The sequence below is a fragment of the Pteronotus mesoamericanus genome, unplaced genomic scaffold (assembly GCF_021234165.1).
Source record: "Pteronotus mesoamericanus isolate MK-2021 breed Mesoamerican mustached bat unplaced genomic scaffold, CSHL_Meso_final scaffold_651, whole genome shotgun sequence".
Taxonomy (NCBI): domain Eukaryota; kingdom Metazoa; phylum Chordata; class Mammalia; order Chiroptera; family Mormoopidae; genus Pteronotus; species Pteronotus mesoamericanus.
The window spans coordinates 37,998,961-38,021,942 of NW_026555325.1; the positions used below are offsets into that span (position 1 = coordinate 37,998,961).

The 22,982-nt window shown below is 40.8% G+C and overlaps 1 protein-coding gene across 1 annotated transcript in view; it reads left to right on the plus strand.

The window, feature by feature from the left end:
* The window catches only part of OSBPL6 (oxysterol binding protein like 6), an 88,429-nt gene that overhangs the window by 45,680 nt on the left and 19,767 nt on the right, over positions 1-22,982 (plus strand). Inside the window, exons 11-14 of the mRNA XM_054562542.1 lie at positions 4,134-4,299; positions 7,016-7,149; positions 15,541-15,648; positions 17,452-17,589. Of these exons, the coding sequence (XP_054418517.1) occupies positions 4,134-4,299; positions 7,016-7,149; positions 15,541-15,648; positions 17,452-17,589 (546 nt within the window). The remainder of the gene's footprint in view (positions 1-4,133; positions 4,300-7,015; positions 7,150-15,540; positions 15,649-17,451; positions 17,590-22,982) is intronic.

Here is a 22,982-nt window from a genome sequence, read left to right on the forward strand (position 1 = left end):
TGACACCTACATGGTCGCAGATTCTAACAATAGATACATGTATAATCAGTTAAAGAATTCTTAAATGTAACCTTTCATTTATAAAATTAAAAAATTAAGTGATTATTAGAGAACAATATCTCAGTGTGGAAAGGCTAATACTAATAATATTCCCTTAAATAATCTAAGATGGCACGTAGGGGAGTGAATGTTTCTACTGTGTTCATTTTTTAATTGCAGATACTTATAGTGAATATAATAAAACTGGGTTTAGAACCTATTTGAATCAAATGCGTTTATATTTTTAAAAATTGAGGATAGAAGAGAAAAACCTTTTAAAAGAGGAAAATATTAATGCCTACCTCCCAGGGTAGCTGTGACCAAAGAAGTTAAGAATAAGTTAGATGCATCTAATGAAAAAAGTTACTGGCAGCATTTAGCAATGAATTCAGGAATAACCCGGGGAAAAAGTTACTCTAAACCCTCTAGGACGTATAACTTGAACTGCGCACCAGAGCATAGCCACCCTCAGCTGGCTCCCTGGACCCTTCACCCGTACCTCAGTGACCCGGCGCTGGTCGCTCAGCCCCCTATTTCTCTCAGTGCAGTGATCCTCCTTAATTCCCAGTCCTTCCTCATCCCCACACTAAAGTCACCCCGCACATTTTGAGCCCATCCTATCCTGCTAATACCTTTTCTCTATAATTTTTTCAAATGAGTCATAGTCATTCATTGTCCTTACCCACTCAGGTGTCTGGGACAGCTGCGACTGGCTCCCAAAGGAAAGTGCCTCCAAGGAGATGTTTCAGAGATTTATTCTTGTCGCCTCTTAGCACTCACACCCAAATGGTCCACTTGCAACATCAGCCAGACCCAACAGAATAGGGGGTGGAAAAAGAGAAACACTGGCCCCTCAGCATGGATGGACCCTGAGAGTCCCAACACAATCGGCACTTCCCATGAGGACCCGGGGCAGAATGACAGGGCAGAGTGACAGCCGCAGGCCTTCCACGCTGGCTCCATGAGTCGTCTATGCTTAGCTCTGCCAGCGTGTCCTCTTTTCCAGTCATGCTTACCATTGCTAAATTTCACTGCCAGTACCTCCGCTGTCAGTCCATTCGTCCTTTAACTTCTGATAGACAGGTGTGAAGAGCATCTCCTGCCCAGGCCAGTGTGGTTCAGTTGGGTGGAGCATCATCCCAAACCAAAAGGTCATATGTTCGATTCCCGGACAGGGCACATCCCGAGGTTGCAGGTTCGCTCCCCAGTGAGGGCACGTATGGAAGGCAGCCGACCAGTGTTGCTCTCTCGCATCCGTGTTTCTCTCCCTCTCTCTAAAATCAATAAGCATGTCCTCAGGTGAGGATTTAAAAAAAAATAAAAAGACATCACCTAATATCCCCATTCCAAACTGTAGTTATTGGTACTGGAATATTCCAGGATCAGGCTTCCTCTGTGTCACAGGATTTCAAGGGAGCCTTGGGTTTCTTTCCTGACCAGGGTGTAAAGGCCACATCCGGGGTTGAGGGTTCTGAGTGCAAACACTGAGGGCTGCTGTAGGCAACTCCCACTCCAGCCATCGCTGACAGAGAGCCTAGTTACCACTTAAATTGTTTAATCTGCAATACCTAGAGTGAGGAATAAAAAACTAAGTCCCCAGACTGAAGAGACCTCCAGTTAGGGTTATATTAATACATCTCACTTTGTATCCTCGATTTCATTTCATGAATTCTTCTATTAAAATGGCCCATTTCATATACTTCTTTCAACAAAAAATAAGATATCTATATAAACATTTTCAGTAGGAAGCATATAAAAATTAGTTTTCAGTATCCCAGGGGCCTGTCTGATTGCAGTTTGAATGGAGCAATCCAGGTCTCTTTCCCTGTGGGTTATGTACAAATTCACTTTTACTAGAGTAATTGCCAATTTAAACTTCCATTATGTTCAAAATATAAATTTGTAACATATGTTTTTCTTCTGAGCATCTAATTCCAAATTTTAATAGAGAGGCCATTATCTCAGGGGTAAGTCTGGGTCCTTCCTCAACCCCCTGGGACCCCAGCGCACCATGGCCCCCCTCACAGCGCCCCCCAGCTCCCACAGCCGCCTCCCTGCCGCCGAGGGGAGAGGCCCCTCCCCAACGCCTCTACAGTCCTTCGAGTGTTGAAGGCACCAAGTGCAAATAGCACCCCTGTCCTTGGTCATCAGCACGTTACACTCCCCATCACCAAACGCCGCCATTCCTTTTTCTTAATGCTGTTCTGTTCTTTGTATTGGGAAACCATGTCCTTAAATCTGAAGCTTCCCGACCTGCGCATTTCCTCAAGTTACGGTATCTCCCCGTGACCTCCAAGCCTCCACCACCCTCTCCATGGATCTGCTGCGTCCCTCCTAGAGGGCTAAGGGCTGGCTGCTCTTTCTGGATTTAGCATCACCACAGTTAAGATCAGAAATTTTCTTCATCTACCTTTGAATTTTTTTCCATATAAATCCCATTCCTTTATATGCATCCCCAAAAGACCTCGGTCACTCTTCTCACAAAGTGACCTGGACAGGATTCCAGCAAATATTAAACCCAAGGACTCCATTTTCTCAAATGGCTTCTCTGCCATTGTGTATGTGGTTGTGTGTGTGTGCGCGCGTGCGCACGCGTGCACGCGCCTTTTCTGTGGACAGCCAGAAATTCTGAGCTCAATGAGATAAACGAGCTGTTGACATCTCCCAGCCCAGAGTAGCAAGGCCCCCTGGGAGGAAGAGATCGAGTTACTTTGGTAACTCCAGATACCAGATGATTTGGATCACATACATTAGCATGCTTAGAGTAGCTGAATTTAGGGGGAAGGCTTCATGCTCACTTCCTTCCCCAGGAAGCCTTGGGTATCTTTTAAGGTACATAACTTCCTGCCTGGGCCAAGTGACCTCCAGAGGACCCTTACCCAGATCCACAAACCACAGCCTGGGTCAGATTTTTTTGGTTCTCTCCAACTCCTCTGTGTAGCCTATGTATCTGCCATGCACTAGTTCATGTCCTCTCTCTCTCTCTCTCTCTCCTGTCTTTTTTTTTCCTGTCAAGAAATTTAAAGCAAACTTCAAAAAAATGAAGAAAAAGAATACATGTACACCAGATAAGATATTGGTTGCTTCCTCCTGTAGCATATTTTCTGTTAGCTAGAGGATGTGAATTAGGCTATAATTTATATAAAATTCAGCTTGCAAAGGAGTCTAAGAGTCTGATTCTTGAAGATAATTGAATGAACATCTGTGCAGTAAGAATTAGGGGAGGTTACTCGTAATCTGATTTACAAAAGGAATTGGTAGTCTCATTTTCCAAGAATGTTTGGCTGACAGCATTTGTAATGGTCAGTTAGAGTGTTCTAGAAGGAAAGGGCAAGGTGCTTTTCCCTCCACTCATGACAAGCCTAGCCCAGATCCAGCCTAGGCAGGGAAGTGCCTCTAGCCATTTGGAAAAATCTAATCTATAGTAATATGACTTTTTTTACTTAATGCTTTTCTGTATTGGCCAGTTAATAAGCTATGTTCGTATATGTAACAGAGTTGTGTATACCATACAAAGGTAAATTACAGTAATTTATATAATATGTATTTTACTTACAAATTTATTTTGATAAATCAATTTCAAATTTAAACCATTATATTTACTATTAAACTTATTTATGTTTTATGTGATGACTATGGAGCAAGTGACTTTTCCTGTATATGCACCTCCTGAGTTTTTACCTGTTCGGAAAAGAAATGAACATAAAAAGTCTTCCGACAGGAATACCCAGATTTTGTAAGAGAAGGACAGCCACATCACAGTTTAGTTTTTTCTGCCAGTAATTTTTTTACATACAACCGTGGGTTCAGAGCGGAAGCTCATCTGGGATTTTGCCTCTTCTCTCTGTCTTTCCGTAGTCAGACCACCCTGTACCACTGAAAAGCCAGTGAGTGAGTAGCAGTCCCTAATCCACTACGGGAAATGAGGCTTCTTCCCACCCCAGCCACCTGCAAAATAAATGAGTACCGAGTGTCTCCGAGTGTGTCATCAGAGGGGAATGTATTCTTTTGAAGAAAGGAAGAGAGCTTTTGTATGTAGGAGAACGTGGCACAGGGCCCTGTTGCTCGTTGATAACTTGTGTCTTTCCCTTCAGGTTCCTTTCAGCGCTACCATGTCCCCGGTCCGCTTGCATTCCTCCAACCCGAACCTTTGTGCAGACATTGAATTTCAGACGCCCCCTAGCCACCTCACGGACCCTCTGGAAAGTTCAACAGATTACACAAAACTTCAAGAAGAATTTTGTCTAATTGCACAGAAAGGTAACAACAAATCTAGTGTGCCCTTTCGAGAAGCACTCTTCTTTGATGAGAGGTTGCCGTTTCCTCTTTTATCCTCATCTCGGTGGTCATGGACAAAGATTAAGTGGTTCATGTGCTGGTTGGGGTTCTATATACAGAGTGCAGTAGGATATGATGCTTGTTTCCGGAGACAAGACAATCGTGGGTTTACAGTTTTGACTGAATAAAAAAAGTGTTATTGTGGAGAGTGGGGAAGAAAGAAGAAAAACAAAAAGAGTTATGCCAGGCAGGCCTGCAAACACTACTATTCACCTTTTTTTTTTCCAGTGTCTTTAGTTATCACTTAATACATAATTGTAGGGGGAAAAAAGAAATAGACTTTGAGTCTTTTTTTTTTTTTATTAAATAGCTCTCATCAGTTTTGCTTCAGTTTGTGGGTCAGGGATTCAGGCAGGGCTTTGCTAAGCGGCTTTGTGCCACGTGGCTCACTTGGCGCTCTTCCGCTGGAGGCCGGGCGGCAGGGACCACGGGCGGCAGGGACCACGGGGCTCCCCGCGTGAGAGCTCGGAGCCTGGCTCGGGCGGAGGGGAAGGCTGCGCGCAACTGGCCCCCTCCCCTCCTCAAGGCAGCGCAGGGCTCCGGGGAACGGAGTGGGCCGAATGGAAGCTGCCGGTCCTGCGCAAGGCCAGCTACTCCTCTTGGTCAGAGCTTCACGAACCAGTACAGATGTGAGGGGAGGAGAAATGGACCCCACCTTGGAGTCTCTTTTTCGAATGTTATAATTTATTAAGTCATGTTGCGTGAGTTCAATTCTCATCACCCGCAGTGAGTAGGATATAATAAATAAATAAGCAGGGTAGTAGAATGTAGGTGGATGGGGTCCTGTACGTGTTTACGGAGGAGAACCTCAGCTCTCAAATTACTCCTCCCCTTGCTGCTATGGTATTTAAATTTCAGCCACTGGAAAGATAAATAAATAAAAATAAATTTCAGCCACTGAATGTGCTTTTGACTGAAGTTAGTACCTTCAAAAACATTTTTTTTAAATGCATAATCTCTTGGAGAACGATATACATTATGTTGTTTTCCATCTCTATCACCTTCCTGTGAATTAATCACATTTCTTTCCCTGGGGCTGCTGGTAGGAGGTTATAAAATATTACTGAAAATGTGTGTTAAATGGCTCCGCCGCCCCCCGCCCCCAATACTCAAGAGTCTGGTGGCTCAGGGAAACAAGGGGAGCCTGCTGAGGTGCCTCTGGGAACGTGGAAGTCAACACACATTTATACTCTCAGCCATCAGCACAGATGTGCTGTCAGATCTTTAATTCCATAATCCTAAAACAATTAAGCTAAATCATACCCCACCCCCTTTTTTTATAGATTTCTCAGTGGAGATTCTGGATGGCCAACTCTCTTTCACAGGCTCTTTTACTCCTAGTACATTTTTATTACATTTCTTAGCTGGATGCTAATTATGTCATTAGAACAATGTTATTTTGTTTCTATAATGGCAGGGATTTACGACCGGTAAAGCCAGTAACTTTTACTCATTTGGGGGCAGGGGTGTAGGAGCAGGCGGAATGAGACAACAAATGTGTGATTTAAGTACAGTGTAGCTGCTAAAGGGAGATGGATATATTTGAAGGTAGCCCAGGAGAGCTTTGTGCATTTGGTTGTAATCCTGAGGCTTTCAGGAAATCCAAGTTTCAACAGAATTTTAAAGCCTCTGTTGAAACAACATATTTTCTTTTCAGCTATGCTAGAAAAAAGAGGACTTTTCTCTCACTGTTGTGTGTACTCTTTAGAAAGTATTATGGATTTTGAAATGACTGAGAGTCCACTTTTAGAGCTGCCAGTGGGATTAATGTATTCCAGTTCTCAAGTTATTACCTCTAAATTGATGACGGAGAGAATGTAGCACATAAATCAATAGATCAAGAGTCCCTTGTGATCTCACCACTTTACCAGTTTAATTCAGGCCGTTGTTTTATGCTGAAATTTTCCACTTCTTTTAAAAATAACCTTTCTCAAATAAGGAAATTTCTCTTTTAAAAAAACGTTGCATATAGCAGAAATTCTGTTATTGGACAGATAGGAGTTGGAAATTCAACTTTTGTAATTTAAAGTTAAAGGCTGCCTCAGATTATACTAATGTATGTTGTTAACATGTAGGAATTGGGAAGGGAACGCTTCGGACCTAAGACGTTCCTGGCTAAGAAAGCAACCCAAGTGCTGTTCTTCAGACCAAATCAGTTCCTAAATCAAAGAGAACTAGTGAGAACTTTCTAGATTAGCTGCCTCTTTTACCTTTGCAGGACTTATAAAATGCTCTTTTAGGGGGTGCAGGCTTTTAGGAAATAATTTTTAGATAGGTCTAAATGATTTACATGTGTCTTGATGGTACACCGAACTGCTCAGATGTTCTCATCAACCATAGCAGAGTAAACCTTATTCCCTTTTCCTTCTAGGAATTATGGATTAATTTATTAATATTGATAGTTAGAACTGAAGTGCCATTTCCAAGCCTTTGCTGGCTTGTCAGGTTTGAAATACTAAAACTTTCACCCGGATTAATTATCATTACCATGTTTGCTTTGTGTGTAGATATTATGATAGATTACAGATAACCACTCTAGAACACATACATGCGTGACTTCAAGTGCTAAAATGTTTCCAGTTTTGGACATTCTTTCTGGACCCATTTGACCTTGTTTCTCACTCTTGTCCCCATGCAGTCCATTCTCTTTTGAAGTCTGCGTTTAATAGCATAGCTATAGAGAAGGAGAAGCTTAAGCAGATGGTCTCTGAGCAGGATCACAGTAAAGGCCACAGCACGCAGATGGCACGGCTCCGACAGTCACTGTCTCAGGTAAACGAGAATGTATGTTTCTCGCTCATAACACGTTTCCAACCCTGGGTGGCACAAGGTGGGTGTGGAGGCAGTCAGTCATGGGGGTGGCAAAACTGTCTGTACGGTCTCCCAAGACACTGAGTGTCAGTATTAAATTTTATTACTTTTCTTCCATAAAATGTCAAGGTTAAGGGAAAAATCAACCAAACTTACTTGCAAATATATACTTACTTTGGCTGATTGAATGCTTTTAATGCCTCTACATGGTCAATTATAAGGCAGTCCCTGGTTTTAAAATGAAAGAACCATGCATTTACACATGGTTTACATTCTAAAATATAGTCAGGAAAATATTCAACCCAGTGTTAGAACAAAAATCTACCAAGTCTTCCATACTTAATGTTTTTCCCACTTAGAGTACATTTCAGTGTGTTGAAAATTACTGATTACTATTATCCTTATTTTTCTGATTTTCACTCAGGATTTTCTTCCTATTTAAGTTATGTTCCCTAAAGCTAGACTTCCATTTTTCAATATATAGTGTATATATAGTACATATTATTCAATATATACTCATTATGTGGTGTTCAATGTATATTTGTCATGAATATTAATAAAATCCCTATGCATATCAAAGTTGAAATTTCTGATAAAAATCCTTTAAAGCTATGCTCATGCTCTTCTACACTGAGTACTTGCTCTGAAATAAATATTTTCTTTAGTCTCTAAATGCACTTTAAAAAATCTCTTTGAGAATTCAATGTTGTGATGTGCTTTTGCGTGAGAACTCAGTGTTTATATAAAATATTGTTCACTTCCTGGTGCCTTGGATCAGAGTGAAGGAGCAAGCAAACCCTGGGTAAGTGGTTTTCATGCGGATCAGCTCCTGCTTGAACACGTCCCCTCAGTCCCAAGAGATTGGACTTCAACTGTCTCGCCATGTTTTATGTACCTGAACTGTCAGCTTCCTTTCAATGTGAAATTTCATGTTCTTGAGTGCTGTTACCTGGCCCACGCTTTGTGCATTCAGTTCAGGTGAAACACTGTCAGCTAAGGTGCCTATGCTGCTTCCCATGTGATACCAGGGACTCGGGAGCATGAGCCTTAAAAACAGCAACTGCTGGCCAGTCTGTGGAGGGTTTTATTCTTAAGCACGTTAATGGTTTTCCCTGGACTAGTCTCATGTCATGCATTTATTAATACAAATGCACGTCATGAGTCCACATTAATTGTCCTTCTGTATCATTATTCTGAAAGTATCATGAATCAGAAGATGAAAATAATGGTGAGATAAACAAGTAACTGTCATCTCATAAACATAAAACGCACTCTGGCCCCCCTACATGCTACAATGTGCCCTTCAGTTGTATTTATTGGTGGAGGCTTAGTACTATAAGATAAGCTTGTCCCAAGAGGGTGGGGGTTGTGTTTGTTTCTTGCTTGCATGCTTGCTTGCTTGCTTGCTTTTACTTGTTGGTTAAAACAGAGAATGTTAAATAGAGATCTGGGTTGGGGCATCAAGTGAGATTAGAAATGAGGCTGAAGAGAATATTAAAAGTTACTCATGTTTATTCCTTTAGTCACTGTATTTCATTCAACTGACTGTATGTGAGGTATGGTGCAAGGTGGGGAACAGCAGCACAGAAGTAACTCTGGCCACGTTTCCCGGAAGCTCATGATCTGATTCCTAAGATGCGCAGTGTTTATCAGGAAACAATTAAAAGGGCCATGCTGTGGGCCACTCAGGTGGGCACATGGGTGGAGCAGACTTCCAGGTCTCTGGTCACTCAGGGGAACGGAAGAGCTCTGAGCGATGAGCAGAGCCACAGGTCAGGAGGAGTTGAGCCTTGAATTACGCGTGAGGGGACAGCAGCGGCTCCTAAGGAAGGACCTGATGTGAACATGTCAAAAGCAAAATAAGGCAAAATTATACCAATTTTGCGTCCATTGGGTTAAATATTTCCTTCTCTTGTCAAAACATTTATTGACATCTAGACCTAGAGCCTCAGGGCCTAGATGTTGAGTGTTTGTTAATATTTATTTTTTTAGCCAAGAAGCCCAACTTCATTCTCAAAAGTTGTAAAAATAATGTGATACTATAAAGATGGTTAGTTATACCATATCGACTAGAAAATTCTGTGCTCCCAGTTGTGAATTAGCACAACATTTGGCTGTGTTCACACTCTCGTGTCTGTCTATACCTTCCCATTGGGCCAGTCTTGCCATCCCTGGCCGTCTGCTCCCATCACCTCTGAGGCTGGTCTCTCTTTTGCAACTCACTATGGCCTTTGATTGGGCATTTACGTTTCCTGTCAGTTCATTCTTTAAAGAATCGCTGCCTGTGGTTAGACCACTGGAGGACTATCTGGAGACTGGCAGTTAATTCACAATGGCTAAAACATGGGCTTAACAGGAAGAATCAGTCTAGAAGCAGCTAGTTATGTAGGTGGGAATCGGCTCACCAAAGACTACATGAAAGAGTTCAGATTTATCTTACCAGTGCTGTGGGCGGGGCGGGAGAAGGGCTTAATTATACGATGAGCGATAATTTCAGAAAATGGAAATATTACTACCTATCGTTGTACATTAGAAAGATTATTCTGGTACAGTATGGAGGATGGATGGAATTAAGGTGAAACTAAGATATTTGAGATAATGCAGACCTGAACTAAGAAAGTGACAGGGTTGGCGGAAGGAGGGGACCAGTTTCAAAGACACTGGGAAGAGGAGTTGGCATGGCTTGGAGATCAACTGAGTATTAGAAAGCGACAAGGAGACAGGCTCAAGACTACTTTTTAGGTTGCTTACTTGGATGACTGAGTCGATGGCCATTCTTTCCCCTAGAGAGGGACTACCAGAGGAACTGATTTGTCCAGGGTAGAGAATGAGCGGTTTTTGGGGAGAGCCAGTCTGACTGTGGAATATCGAACAGGCAATTAGGTATGTAGACCGTGGCTCAGAGGGAAAGATATGTATACCGCAGTATGTCGCTGAAGTTATGGGTATTGATAAATTGCTTCTTCAGTCAGAATAAAAGAGAGCCAATGGTGCTGCCACAGAGAACATTAATAGTTAGAGGACAGGTTGAGAAAAAGAGCATCCTTTGATGGAGACCCAGGGGAGGCTGCTGAAGAATCTAGATAGCAATGACCATTGAGATCAAGGGTAAAGAGTTTTGATAGTGTCAAGAAGGAAAAGAATAACAGAATCTGATTTAACAGCAAATAGTATATGGACTGAAAGCAAATAAGGAAACACTGAAGGTGGTAAAAACTGATAGAGCCATCAATTTGTTGGCCAACTCTATTTTTATTATCCCTCTTTTAATGTAGCACTTAGAATTGAATAAGATATTAAATAGCTTGAACACGTTGAGACAGTTTTCCTGAATGTTTTTATATCAATATAACTTGACATTATAGTGTGATTTTAGGTAGCCTAAAGATACCTTTGATCTATATTCAAGTGTCATCAAACCCACAGATATTTATTTTATGACCAGTTATCAAGTGAAATCTCTCCCCAGAGAGGGAAGGAGAGAGACCGTGCTTAAATAACTTCTTAAACTAACCTAACATTTTTAAAACATTTTTTATTTGACCTAAGTTCTATTTGATATATGTTTAATGATTAAAATGCTGCTTTTCAGTAAAGCTTTTAAGTATACCAACTTGGCAAATTCCATCATCCTCTTAAAGGCACATAGCATATAAAATACATGAAACATTAGCATTCTTCACTGCATGTTCAGTATAAATTGTTACCTGCCTTGGGCGTGTAACAAGTTACAAGGCTGAACAGTATAATGAATCCCTCTTCTTACATGATTACTTCTTCCCCGATCTAGATGTACACAAAGACATGCATAATTCTGTTATTTTACCTCCATGAAACTTTAAAAGTAACCTTCACACCTGAGAGGCAGTATAAATGCGAGATTCAAGTCGACAGGACAGAGCATTTCATATGACATCTACCTCTTTGTAAATGACTTTATTTCACAACAATTATAAGTTCGTGTTTCGTTGAGCATAAAACCCTGAACACCAAAATTAAATAGTATTAATAAGACTAAGGTAACCTCAGCCCTCCAGATTACTATAATAATAAAAAATTCAACTTAAGTCTGTCTTCAGTATATTACCCTTTGTCACCGTTACTGATTTCTGGCCCCAGAATTTGTGCACAGCCTGTGCTGACGTTGAGTGTTGGGTTCATACAAATGTGAGCAGCAGAATATGATCCTGTACACCAGCTAGAAATGCTGTATTTTACTAAGTCAGTATGCTATCAGTTGTTAGATGTACCATCATTTTGTGCATTACCAAGAAGGAATAAAAACGGTTTTCAATTAAAGTGACTCAGTGCTTCAAAGGTGTTAAATGTGGGGGGGAAATGTGCATTAGAATTAATGAAATGTGGTGTGGATGGGAATGTAAGCAACAATTCGGCTTAAGGCGCAGGGTAGCATAATTAAAATCCCAATCATAGTATCCACCATCCTTCTACCACAGCTTTCACATAACCCAAATAAATATTCAGTGTTAGGATAAAAGTTCCATACATAGTTCTTGTTGAATTCAACAGTCTCCTGAAACTTGGCCAAATTTGTTCTGTACAAAGATATTCTTCATAGAATCTTTTACATTTTTTTCAGCTATACAGTAAATTCAAATTAATATCATTTTGGACATAATTTGACAATATTTACTAAAGTCTTGAAGGGATTTTATTCTTTGATCCATGGCTGATATGTGTAGTATAAGGAAGTAATGCTGAATGTAGGAAACCATTATGCTCTTAAACGTTCATGGCAGCTTTATTTGTTCTAGTAAAATTCAGTAGCAGCCTAAGTGCCCAATACTAGGACATAATCACTTACTGAGCAACTCTTAAAATATTTGTGCCCTGACTCGGTTGTAGCATCGTCCTCCCATACCCCATAAGGTTGTGCATACAAGAAGCAACCAATCAGTGTTTCTCTCTCAAAAAAAAAAAATCAATGAACATATCCTCTGGTGAGGATTACAAAAAGAAAATCATATTTTTGAAGAGTCTGCAACATAAAACAAATGTTTATGTGCAAAGAATAAGTGGTAGACATAGCATGTGAAATATACACCCATAAAATAATGTGAAAAATGCAAAGAAAAAAAATTACCAAGCTATCAATGGGTTGATTGAGTAGTAAGGTATGAATTTTGAAAAATATTTTCCTACTTCCTGCATTTTCCAATTATACAAGAATAGTATATATTAATTTTAATTGAAATAACAAAAAAAAAAAAGACAATTTTAAAGAGATATCCAGGATTCGATTCTTGGTAGCTCTAACTTGGGCAGTTTCCATTTTGATTTTCTCACTCCTTTTGAACCAGTTTGGCTTTTACCCAAAGGGTTTAAGTCTCTGATGATTCCATCTTGCCCTGTGTTTTCTATCTTCCTCCAGCCCTTGAGCTCCCCTCCATGTTGCCTTGTCAGAACCCACAGTTCCATTCAGTAAAGTGGATGTGCCAAAGTCTCACCCAGTCTAAGGCACAGTCTCACCCCTTGTCTGCGTGGGCGGATGAATGGTAGTTCATAGCCAGAGAGATGGGGATTGGGGCAATTGATTCTGGCTCAGACCTTCAAGATGGTAACTTCTTTTACAGATTGAGAAGGAATTGTGTGTTTCTTGGGTATATTAGAATTGAATGTATATGAGGGACATGAGACACTGGGGAAATGGGCATACCATGTGGAGAGTCTTTAGTGCAGTCCTAGTTCACTAACAAAAGCAAGTAGTCAATGTAAGCATAGAACCTGCCTGTTGAAGAATCTAGGCAAAGTCCCTGAGCCTTTGGTCCTACGTGCCCCTGGTAGACCAATGTTATTGCTGACAAGTCGCCGTCGCTTTTCTTGCTCATTGGCTGTCACGGTGGCTGGTGATCCGCCTCCTTTTCCCTTGTTTCATCCCTGTTCAGGCTCCTTGGGTGCCTTCCATACATTGTTTCTGCCATTGCCTGGGCTCTTCCATGTTATTTATCACTAACGGCATCATTTCACTGAAAATACCTATATTCCTCAATGTTCCCCACACTTCCATGATATCATCATAGAGAAAATAGTTGAGCTCTAGGAAGGGAAATAATAAATATGGTCCTGAGCACTCCCTCAGAGCCTCACACCACAGAGCTCATTGGCTGTTACAAATTCAGAAACAGTCCATGTGATCAAGGCAAAAGGAGGAGCCGCCGGGGAAGGTGCGCAGAAATGGGCTGTTGCATGCTCGGTTTTTTGCTCACACTTTCCACCGTTGGGGTTGCCAGAGTTGGAAAAGCATTTATTGCCATGCATTTTTGTGCTGTGTAACAATTTTTTTTCTACCACTGCATATATATTATTAATAAAGTATTCCTTTTAAAATTTTAGCTCATTCCCTATGGATATTAATGGCTAGAGGTTACCTTGTGTGCCTTCGCGCGCACGCACACACACACCTGTACTCAGGATCGCATTCAATGAATATTGGCCAAGATGAGAGTATAAGTGAGAATTTAACTTTTTAAAAATAAATATCCAGGGAAAAAACAATTATACAACTTCCGTTACAAGTGGCAAACCTGTACTTAATACTCCCACCCTGAGGAAAGTCATTACTTAACCTTGCCCTTTAGTTTGTGTGGGGTTGTTTCAGTAAATGTTCCAGTGGCAACAGGGGGTGCAGTCAGTTTGGAGGGACCATTAGTTGAGGTTTGTACAAAACCCTGAGGTCAAGCCTGTGCTTCTGCAAACGAAACTATCAGACAGCCTACCACAAGGCCTCCAGCTTCCAAGACAGCAAAATGCACCTGGTTCCAATTATTTTAATAACTAAGACAACTTCCAATATATACTTTGGACAGAGAAGTAATGAAAGTACAAATAAAGAGATGTGTAATAGCCGCAAAGGATAGGAATAATGCATCATTTTTTTTCAAATTCCAAATGTTTGAGATTTTGCTCCAAGAAAAATGATCCTGAGCACTTTTGCAGAAGGTAAAGATACTAGAACTCTTCCTCTGAAGCATGTGGTTTATTTTTTAAAGCTGGACAGCTATTTCCTCCTATCTACAAATGCAATGACTATATCCGCCTTTAATCCATCAACACTTGACAGCCCACCAAGCCAAGTCTGTTACATTTCACACATACTTTACAAACTGGTTCTAAAGACTTTATATAAAGCCAAAGGCTGCAAGTGAGCAATTTTCTTCTCAAAAAGCAGAAGCTGGATATAAGGGAGAGAGGAGAGGCTATGCTATGCTCCATGCTCAAGGATTATGCACTGCACCGTGCAAGTGTGAAGTTGGCCACTGCCGTTTATCCTGGGTGTTTTAATTATGTGACACCATTTGTATGTGTATTGGGTTACTGTATTCACTGACTTGCATGAAGAAAAGCAGAATGCCCATTCCTTGGGGCAGATGTCCTGACGTTTATCATCTCCCACTCTCTAAAATATTCACTTCCATCTTCTGCTGATTTTAATGAAGAGCAAAGGGACTGTCCAGCTTTCCGCTGGGCCTTGTCCTTGAAACTTGATGTAACCCCAGTTAGCTACACCTCTTATGTACGTGGAGCATGTCCCCACACATCAGTTTGATGCAGGCACCTTTGTCCACAGGGCCCCTGTAGGGGGCCATGCTCCTGTCAGCTGCTTTCTATGCTGGGCACACGAAACTGCTCTAGCAGGTGGTGGTGTACTGGTGCTGAAAGAAGTGAGAGGCAGATAACTTGCAGTTAGTTTCCTGTCTGCTTTCTGTTCTGTGTTACACTTGCTGATGTCTACGTTGTACACTGAAGGCACCTTTTGGTCTGCACTTGAGTTAGTTCTCTGCACTATCGTGCATATTAATTATGTGCTCCTGGAAAATGAAAATACAACTATTGACTTTCACCAAACTGTAAAAAAAATTCTATGAAATATAAAGCCAGTTCATTGTTCATTCCACTTCTGAATAATTTATAAGATAATTATCTGGCTTTGAAACAGCTCCCAAACTTTATAAATTGGAACAAAAAAAAGATGGAAAGGACCAATAGTTTTTATCCCAGGGTGTAAAATGTAATATATATGTGGTGGTAAATGGGGCTTGGATGTAATGGGCCTGACCTAAAGGGGAGAAAACTCCTTGAATCCTTTTTATTAAATCCATGAACTCTTTCAACCCACTAATCTAAGTAGTAGTCTTATATGACAAAAAATGAATAACCTTAATTCTGAGCCATTTATCTCCTTTTTACTAGTAATATCTGGCTTATGATGATTCCAAAAGTTACAGCTAAGAACATCATAGTCTTTGTTGTCTAAAATCTACCTGTGTGCTTGTTCTGTTTTATGCTTGCTTATTAACTTGAAGTTACATGTGCAGTTTTCGTTATTTTAAGGCACTCAACCAGAATGCTGAACTAAGGAGTCGGTTAAGCAGAATACACTCAGAATCTATTATTTGTGATCAGGTTGTCAGCGTAAATATTATTCCTAGCCCTGATGAGGTAAGACTCATTTTTAATAGATGTAAACTACTTACTTTGTAGCATCTAAATCTACTGCATATTTTTGTTTATTTTTGTACAGTTCCTTCACCATTAGTAAGATATCCGGCATCAATATTTGCGTGGCCGACAGTTCAGTGTTCTTTGGAGTAAAGGATGGACATGAGCTTGATATCTTTTCTTCTTTGGTGATCAGGGTCTATTTTTATTCTATTCCTGTGTTCACCAGATGCCAGTGAATATTTAGTTTATGTATACTCCAGCTTGTGAATTTTCTCTGTCTCAGTCTGCCTTTGAAATGTTCATATTATGAACATTTAGCTGAGAAAATGCTAAATAAAAGTTTTGTTAAAGTTTACTTTAAAAGTCCAATCTAAGGAGTCATCTTACCTTTCTGAGATAAGTATAATGGCGCTGCTACAGCTACTACGGATGATGATAATAATTAATAGCTAACACGTGTCAAGTGAATGCTTATTACATGCTGGGGGTTGTGCTAACTCCTTTACATGTGGTTATCTCATTTGACGCTCCCAGCAACCCTCTGAGGTAGGTGCTATTGTTATTCCATTTTTCAGAAGAATTTTTGAAGAAATGGTAAGAGGATAGGAGAACATTCAGTATTTGGGCTAAAGTTAAGTGTATTAATTTGGTGTATGACCCTTTATAAAATTACTATTTCATCACCGTGAGAATTAACACTTTTCCAGAGTAATATTAGGGCTTTAAATAGAGTGATACATATAGCAAGGCGAGAGTTTTAACTCACGCGAGGGTGATATTTGCACCAAAAACATGTGTTACTAGAAATCCACAGGTGCAACAGTTCTACCACCTAACTGTTTAGAAACACCATCTGAGGCAGCCTCCCTGTGATTTGAGTTGCCCACCACATGTCCATGCCCCTGCCTGGGTCCCCTGGTCGCTCCCATCCAAGTACCACCCAGGCCCGACCCTGCTGAGCTTCCGAGATCAGGTGAGATTGGGCGTGTCCAGGGTGGCATGGCCATAGGCTGAGTCCCATGATCTCTGATGACAGTAATGCTCACTCAGCTGCTTGGACTCTGGAAATATTACTAAAACTTGGTCATTCAAATATTAGTTAACAATCTTGACCTGAATTTTTTTCAACCTGAAATGTGTACTAGAATATAGATATAGAATATATGTATTATAACTCTCTTACATATTTTTCTTATTAAAACTGAAATAGCCCCCTGAAGACCTATATTTTATCATTTACTGAACAAAAAATAGAGTTTGAAATAAGGTTGAATATTCTAGTCATATTCCATTTCCAAAACTCGTGGTCAAATTCAAAAATAACTTTTATATATTCTGGCTCAAAAATCAATCTTGTGGATTGCTTTCTGAGAATATCCAAAATCATTTCTACCGATACTTCTTATCGATACTTGAGATTTAATATACTAGTTAGAAAATAGCTAGTAATGACGAACCTAAGTATATGAGAATGAACTTGTGTCCACAGTCAGTTCAGGGTATTGATAGTGAGCCAGCTTATTAATTCCACTTAATATCAACTAAGCATAAATTTAAAATCATGTCATGGTATCAGCACCTTTCTTTTAACTATGCCTTTTAGATTCTTTAAATATATTGGAAGGAAATTTATGCAGTTGTCATTACTGAGTTGCAAGTGAATGTTGCTTGTGGTCACAACTCTTTTAACATATGGTGTGAAATTCTCTAGAAATCTGGCTAGCACATCATGGTTTAATTTGAACAAATAGCTATTCTTTGCACCAAAATCATTACACCATATGCTTCTCTCTTCTGTAGGCTGGTGAGCAAATCCATGTCAGTCTCCCTCTGTCACAGCAAGTCGCTAATGAGAGCCGCCTCTCCATGTCAGAGTCCGTCTCTGAGTTCTTTGATGCCCAAGAGGTGCTCCTCTCTGCAAGCTCATCAGAGAACGAGGTAAGCTTTGCTGGTGTGTCAACCCCAGCTGTTTCTGACTGTGAGTTTGGTTTAAAGGAAGTAAGACCATGGAACTTTTTTTAACATCATAGTCAGATAGCCAAAGTGTCACAAAGCCAAAAGCATGCAAACTATGTTGGTTCCCATTTACTTCTGAACGTCAACCAATGACTCTTACATTTAATGAATAATAGGAAGGAATCAAGCATTTATTCTGATTCTCCTGTATGATTCATATTTCAGGAAAACAAAATGGTTTGATGTGAGGGTATTTTATTGAAGGAGACTAGCTAATAAATGTAGGATTTATTAATGTAGAAATGGGAGAATTTGAAAATCATTACTCATGCTTGTATATTTGTGCATGCACACACATCAATGTGTGCATATTAGGTTGTGTGTGTGTGTGTGTGTGTGTGTGTGTGTATCTTTGCCAAAGACTTGAATTTGAACTTCAAAGGAGTAATGTCTAGCATATCTAGTTGGGTAATTACAGTTTTTGGAGGTTATCACTGGCTATCATAAAAGCTTTATTGGATTGCTTTTCATGCTCGTGAGTCTTGGCAAGGTCTTGGAAACAAGGAACCTCATATTTGGTCAGGTTGCATAAACATATTCATTTACTGCAATTCAATCAAGTAGGCTTTTTTTTTTAATGGGAGAAGCAGCCAAAACTCTTCCCACACAGTTGATTAGGAATTTTGTCATTCGAGATTGCAAATCTGTACTGCGTTTTGACAAAAAGGAAACAAAATAGTTGCTAAATGTTATTTTTATGTGCACAGAAAATAGGTTGGAAGGGAACATTCTGACGCTTGGTAGTAGCTGTTTTTGGATGTTTGGAATTATGAGTGATTTTAGAAACATAAGTGGAAGAGAGAAAGAAATAAAAAACACATATGTCACTTTCATAATAGAAGAAAGGCAAAATAGAATTCCTGTATCGGGCACTAAATTTGTTACCACCCCAAGCCATGCACCTGACTTACATCCCTAGTCATCTATCAACAGATTCACAGGCCCCCATTCACAAGGCAGAGTACTTGTTTAATTATTCATAATGATAATTGATGCTATCAGATAGACAAAATAATCATGCCTGATGATTAGTGTCTCTTTCCCTGTAGGCAAACCTGCATGGGAAGCCTAATTGTAATCAAGAGGTTGTTTGGTGAGCAAGGAAGGAACGGGAGCAGAAGTGAGTCAGCTTGAGGCCAGGAGGGTCAGGATATAGTAGCTTCAACCTTTCGTTTCCATTATCGGAATACCCTGCCACATGGATGGGGTATTTGTGCCTGTGAGCCGGTCTCTGCGCCCCAGGGACCACCATGCTGGAGATATGCTACCAGCATTTTCTTTTCTGAGCTCCCATTGCTGACCAGTCCTTCAGCCTTCTTCAATCAGGTTATAGTCAAACTTGACTCGCATTATCTGGGCCCTGACCTACCATGTGAGAACTATAGCATATCTCTTACGAAGCAACCTCATTTTCATTTCCAAGTTCTGGGGCACACCCACCTGGGAGTCCCACTGCCACTTGCACCAGACCCTGGCAGTGCAGAGATGAAGAGGAGCAGGTTATTGCGCAAGTCCAAGCATTCCGGTGGCGCCACCCCCAGGGAAAGAGTAAACCTAATGGCAGAGGGGACCGGGACGTAGAGGAGAGATGGGCATGGCCATGATACGTTCGTTTTGAGACATTGTGAGTTTATCAGATGTCTCGGTGGCATTACCTGGCCAGCACATGGATGTGCAAGTCTAAAGCTCGAGGAGAGGGCAGGTCGCAAGAGAGAGCAAGAGTCGGCCCAGGATCCGCATAACCAGATGGCTGAGAGACATTGCCACCTGGGTGCTCTCCAGAACATCTAATTCAGCATGTCGAAAAAGATGAATCAATAAACTCCTTACACACACACACACACACACACACACACACACACACACACACACACACAGCCCCACCAAGGAAAAACACAAATGTACCCATACTTCTCATACTGATTATCTAAATGCTCTTCTACCCAAGCCTTCACATCACATACCTGGGTATTTTCCTGCACTCCTCTGCCTACACTGCACTCATCAGGTTCTGTAACTTGCCACCTACAGGCTCTCAGAGCCATACAGACATCGTCCTACAGCTGCCCTGCTGCTACTCCAGTTCAACCCTCCCTCATCCCCCTACTTAGATTACCTGTCAATCCCCATAACGGGGTTTCCTGCCTCCCTTCTTGCCCTCTGTAATCTACTTTTCACGGGGCCGCATGATTAATCTTTCTAAAATGCAAATCTGATCCTGTTCTAGTCCCCAGTGTCCTTAGGATAACAACCTAAACTCCTTAGCTGCCATACAAAGTCCCATCTACACAGATCTCTGCTCTCAGCAGCAGCCTCCTGCAACCTCTGTTCTTCCAGAGCCCTCCAGAGGCCAAAGCAGTGGGTCCTGGAGTTGTTGATTCGCTATGTCCTCCAAACAACGCTGGAAAAAACTGAACCCCCACCTCTTCCCTGTGCCTGTATCTTACAGGTTTTTGTAGAATGACTTTTTACTTAAAATTTCTCCCTTTATCACAGCACTCAGTCTTAAGTATTTGAAGAGGCTAGACGAGGAGATAAACCCAAATGACAAGCACCAGGATGGTCTCAGAGTCATCCCTCCCTTGGGCTATGACTGTGACTGAGTCAGCCCCGCCTGCCGAGTCTCTCAGTTGCCTTGTGATGAGTTCCCCCTAGAAGCCTCCTCAAGTCCTCACACCCGCAGACTTGGCAAACCCCCCGGCCGGCTTCCCTCCATGTGGGACTCCTAGCAGCAGCTGCAGAGTAGGACCAAGCTGCGTGTTCTCATGAAGCTGCCAAAGGAGATCGGGCCTCTGCACGTACCTCCCACCCTGGCTAAACACATCTCTCAGAGAGCCACATGGTCAAATCCCTCACTAGCCTCAGTGCTCTACTCAGAAGTCACCTTCAGAGAAGCCCATCCAGCTGCCCTCACTAGTTTATGGCCACCTTTCTTCCTCTCATGACCTTCCATATCCCTCTTGCCTTACTTTGTTTCCTTAATGCTTATCACTGTCTAACAAAATGTATGTTTCAGATATTTCACTTGTTTGTTGTGTGTCTCCCCCACTAGAATATAAGTTTCATGAGGGAGGAGATTTCACCCCTGGGCCCCAGCCCTAGAACAGTGTGGTGAGCCCAGGGCAGGTAACTGAAGGAAGGAAGGAAGGAACGCCTGGAGCACCCTAACATATGGTTAATCTGAGAAGCATCTGACCATTAGCTGTCTTACACTGACATTTTCCGTAACCAAGAGAGAAATTTATATGCTCTCTGCCAGAGCACCTCATTTAATGAATGTTGGACTTGTTTTAAAAAAAGCTTTTCTTGATTCCAGAATGATCTCCTCCTTGCCTCTGCCTTGACTTATTTTTGCAATGCTACATGACTGGTTGCATTTAGGAAAAAAACATTTCCTGAACTCCTTTGAATCCGTAAGCCCTTAAAGAGAAATATTTGGCCCCAGAACCTTTTGACCGTGGGGAAGGAAATGAATATATGAATATATACTTACTGTTTTATTATAATACTGCAAAGCAGTAACTATATATATATATATATATATGGAATAACGTGAGTGGACTGGAGCTGCTGCTCACACATGTCATAACATGGATCTTACTTGGGACACATTGTCACTGTAGAATTCGTTTACATTCTACAAGGACCATTCTTCATGGATGTGGATATTAGACCATTTCTATCATCTATTACTTTGAGGAAGATTACAAATTGAAGAGGAATAGTTTCTTTGTAGCTTCTTGTAAAACAAACATGTTTTCTTAACGAACATTCAAACAGTAAACACATGTACAACATGAATTTGATTTTGGGCAGTCATTTGTCTCCTCTAACATAATTGTGTGTGATTAGCTTTTTTTCAGAGAAACCACATGGAAGAGTTTCACTTACTTTTTTCCTGTCAGGTGTAAGGAGGTGGTCTTCATGAGCCAGATGGTTGAAGCTTCGTCTCTGTTGCCATCAATGGAAACAGAGGTGAAGTGAGGTGCAATGAGAAAACACGAACCAGAAAAAGACTTCACTCTCAATTCGCTCCCTTTATAGCCTTGCTCAGGCTGCAGAAGCAGAACTGCCATGACTCATTTATGCGTATAGTTATTCTCTCCATCACTGTGTTCTTCCTGAGTGTATGAGCTTTGCCTGACTCTAATTTTTAAAATATCAGCAATAAATCCAGAAACCTTAGAGGCAAAAAGACTTGCTGTTTTTATTACATACAAATTTAAAATTTTTACATGGCAAAAATAAAATTGGCATAAATAATGTTAAAAAATAAATTGCCAACTAATAAAAACTACAACCCATATGACAAACAGAAAAATGTGTGAGCTATAAGAAAAAATTAACAAAAGATGAAATTCAAACTTAAAAAAGAGCTTTTATTTATGATAGGTGGATACTAAAAAGGTTGCTAATGTATACTGTTTTCCTGGGTGTGGAGAGATGGATGCTCTCATGTACTGCTGGTAGGAACGAATGAATACAGTCTTTCAGAAGGGCAATTTGACAACATAGGCTAAAGTCTAAAAGTGAGCCATTTTATCCAGTAATTTCACTTCCAGAAATAAATGTTAATGAAATCGCCAGGCGGATTTCACAGAAATGTATTTACAAGGATGTTCATCCAAGTATTGTCCGTAGTAATAAAAAGTTGGAAACAATTTAAATGCTGCTTAAATTTCTTGTGTCAAAACTATCTAATGAAATATGTTGTCATGCCAAATAAAGACACAGAGCTATATTTAATAGAATATATTTAAACCACTGTCAAATAATATGTAAGCTGATCCTTTTTTCATGTATCAATATATTTGTATTGGCATTTTGAAATTGGAGCTAACACCCACCAAATGTTAAAAGTGCTTTCTCTTAGGTGGTGGGATTATGGGTGATTTTCATATAATCTGTTTACTCTTGTGTAATTTCTAATTTTTTACTAAAGACTGTTTTTCCCCCTTTACCCGCCCTCCACCCAGCCTTCCCCCACTTCCATAATCGGTCCCCTCACCATTGTCCATATCCATTTAATTTAAAAAAATAGGTACAGAAATGTGCTATTTTGGACAAAACTCAAGCTCCATACTAAGTGGTCAGTTTGTGTGATGCAGGGCCTGTGTCTGCTTTTGTGGCTTCCGCAGCTCACTCTAAGTGTTGCAGTGATTATGAGCTGATTACAAGTAAATAAATGGAAAATCTTTGTCTCCATGGGAGAATCTGGGCAATGGTGCTGGTCCCTCTGGACACCACTTTCTTTTACAGGATCAGTTGCATGTACCCCAGGAGTGGGCCTCCAGTGGAGCTGTGATGTGTGATCT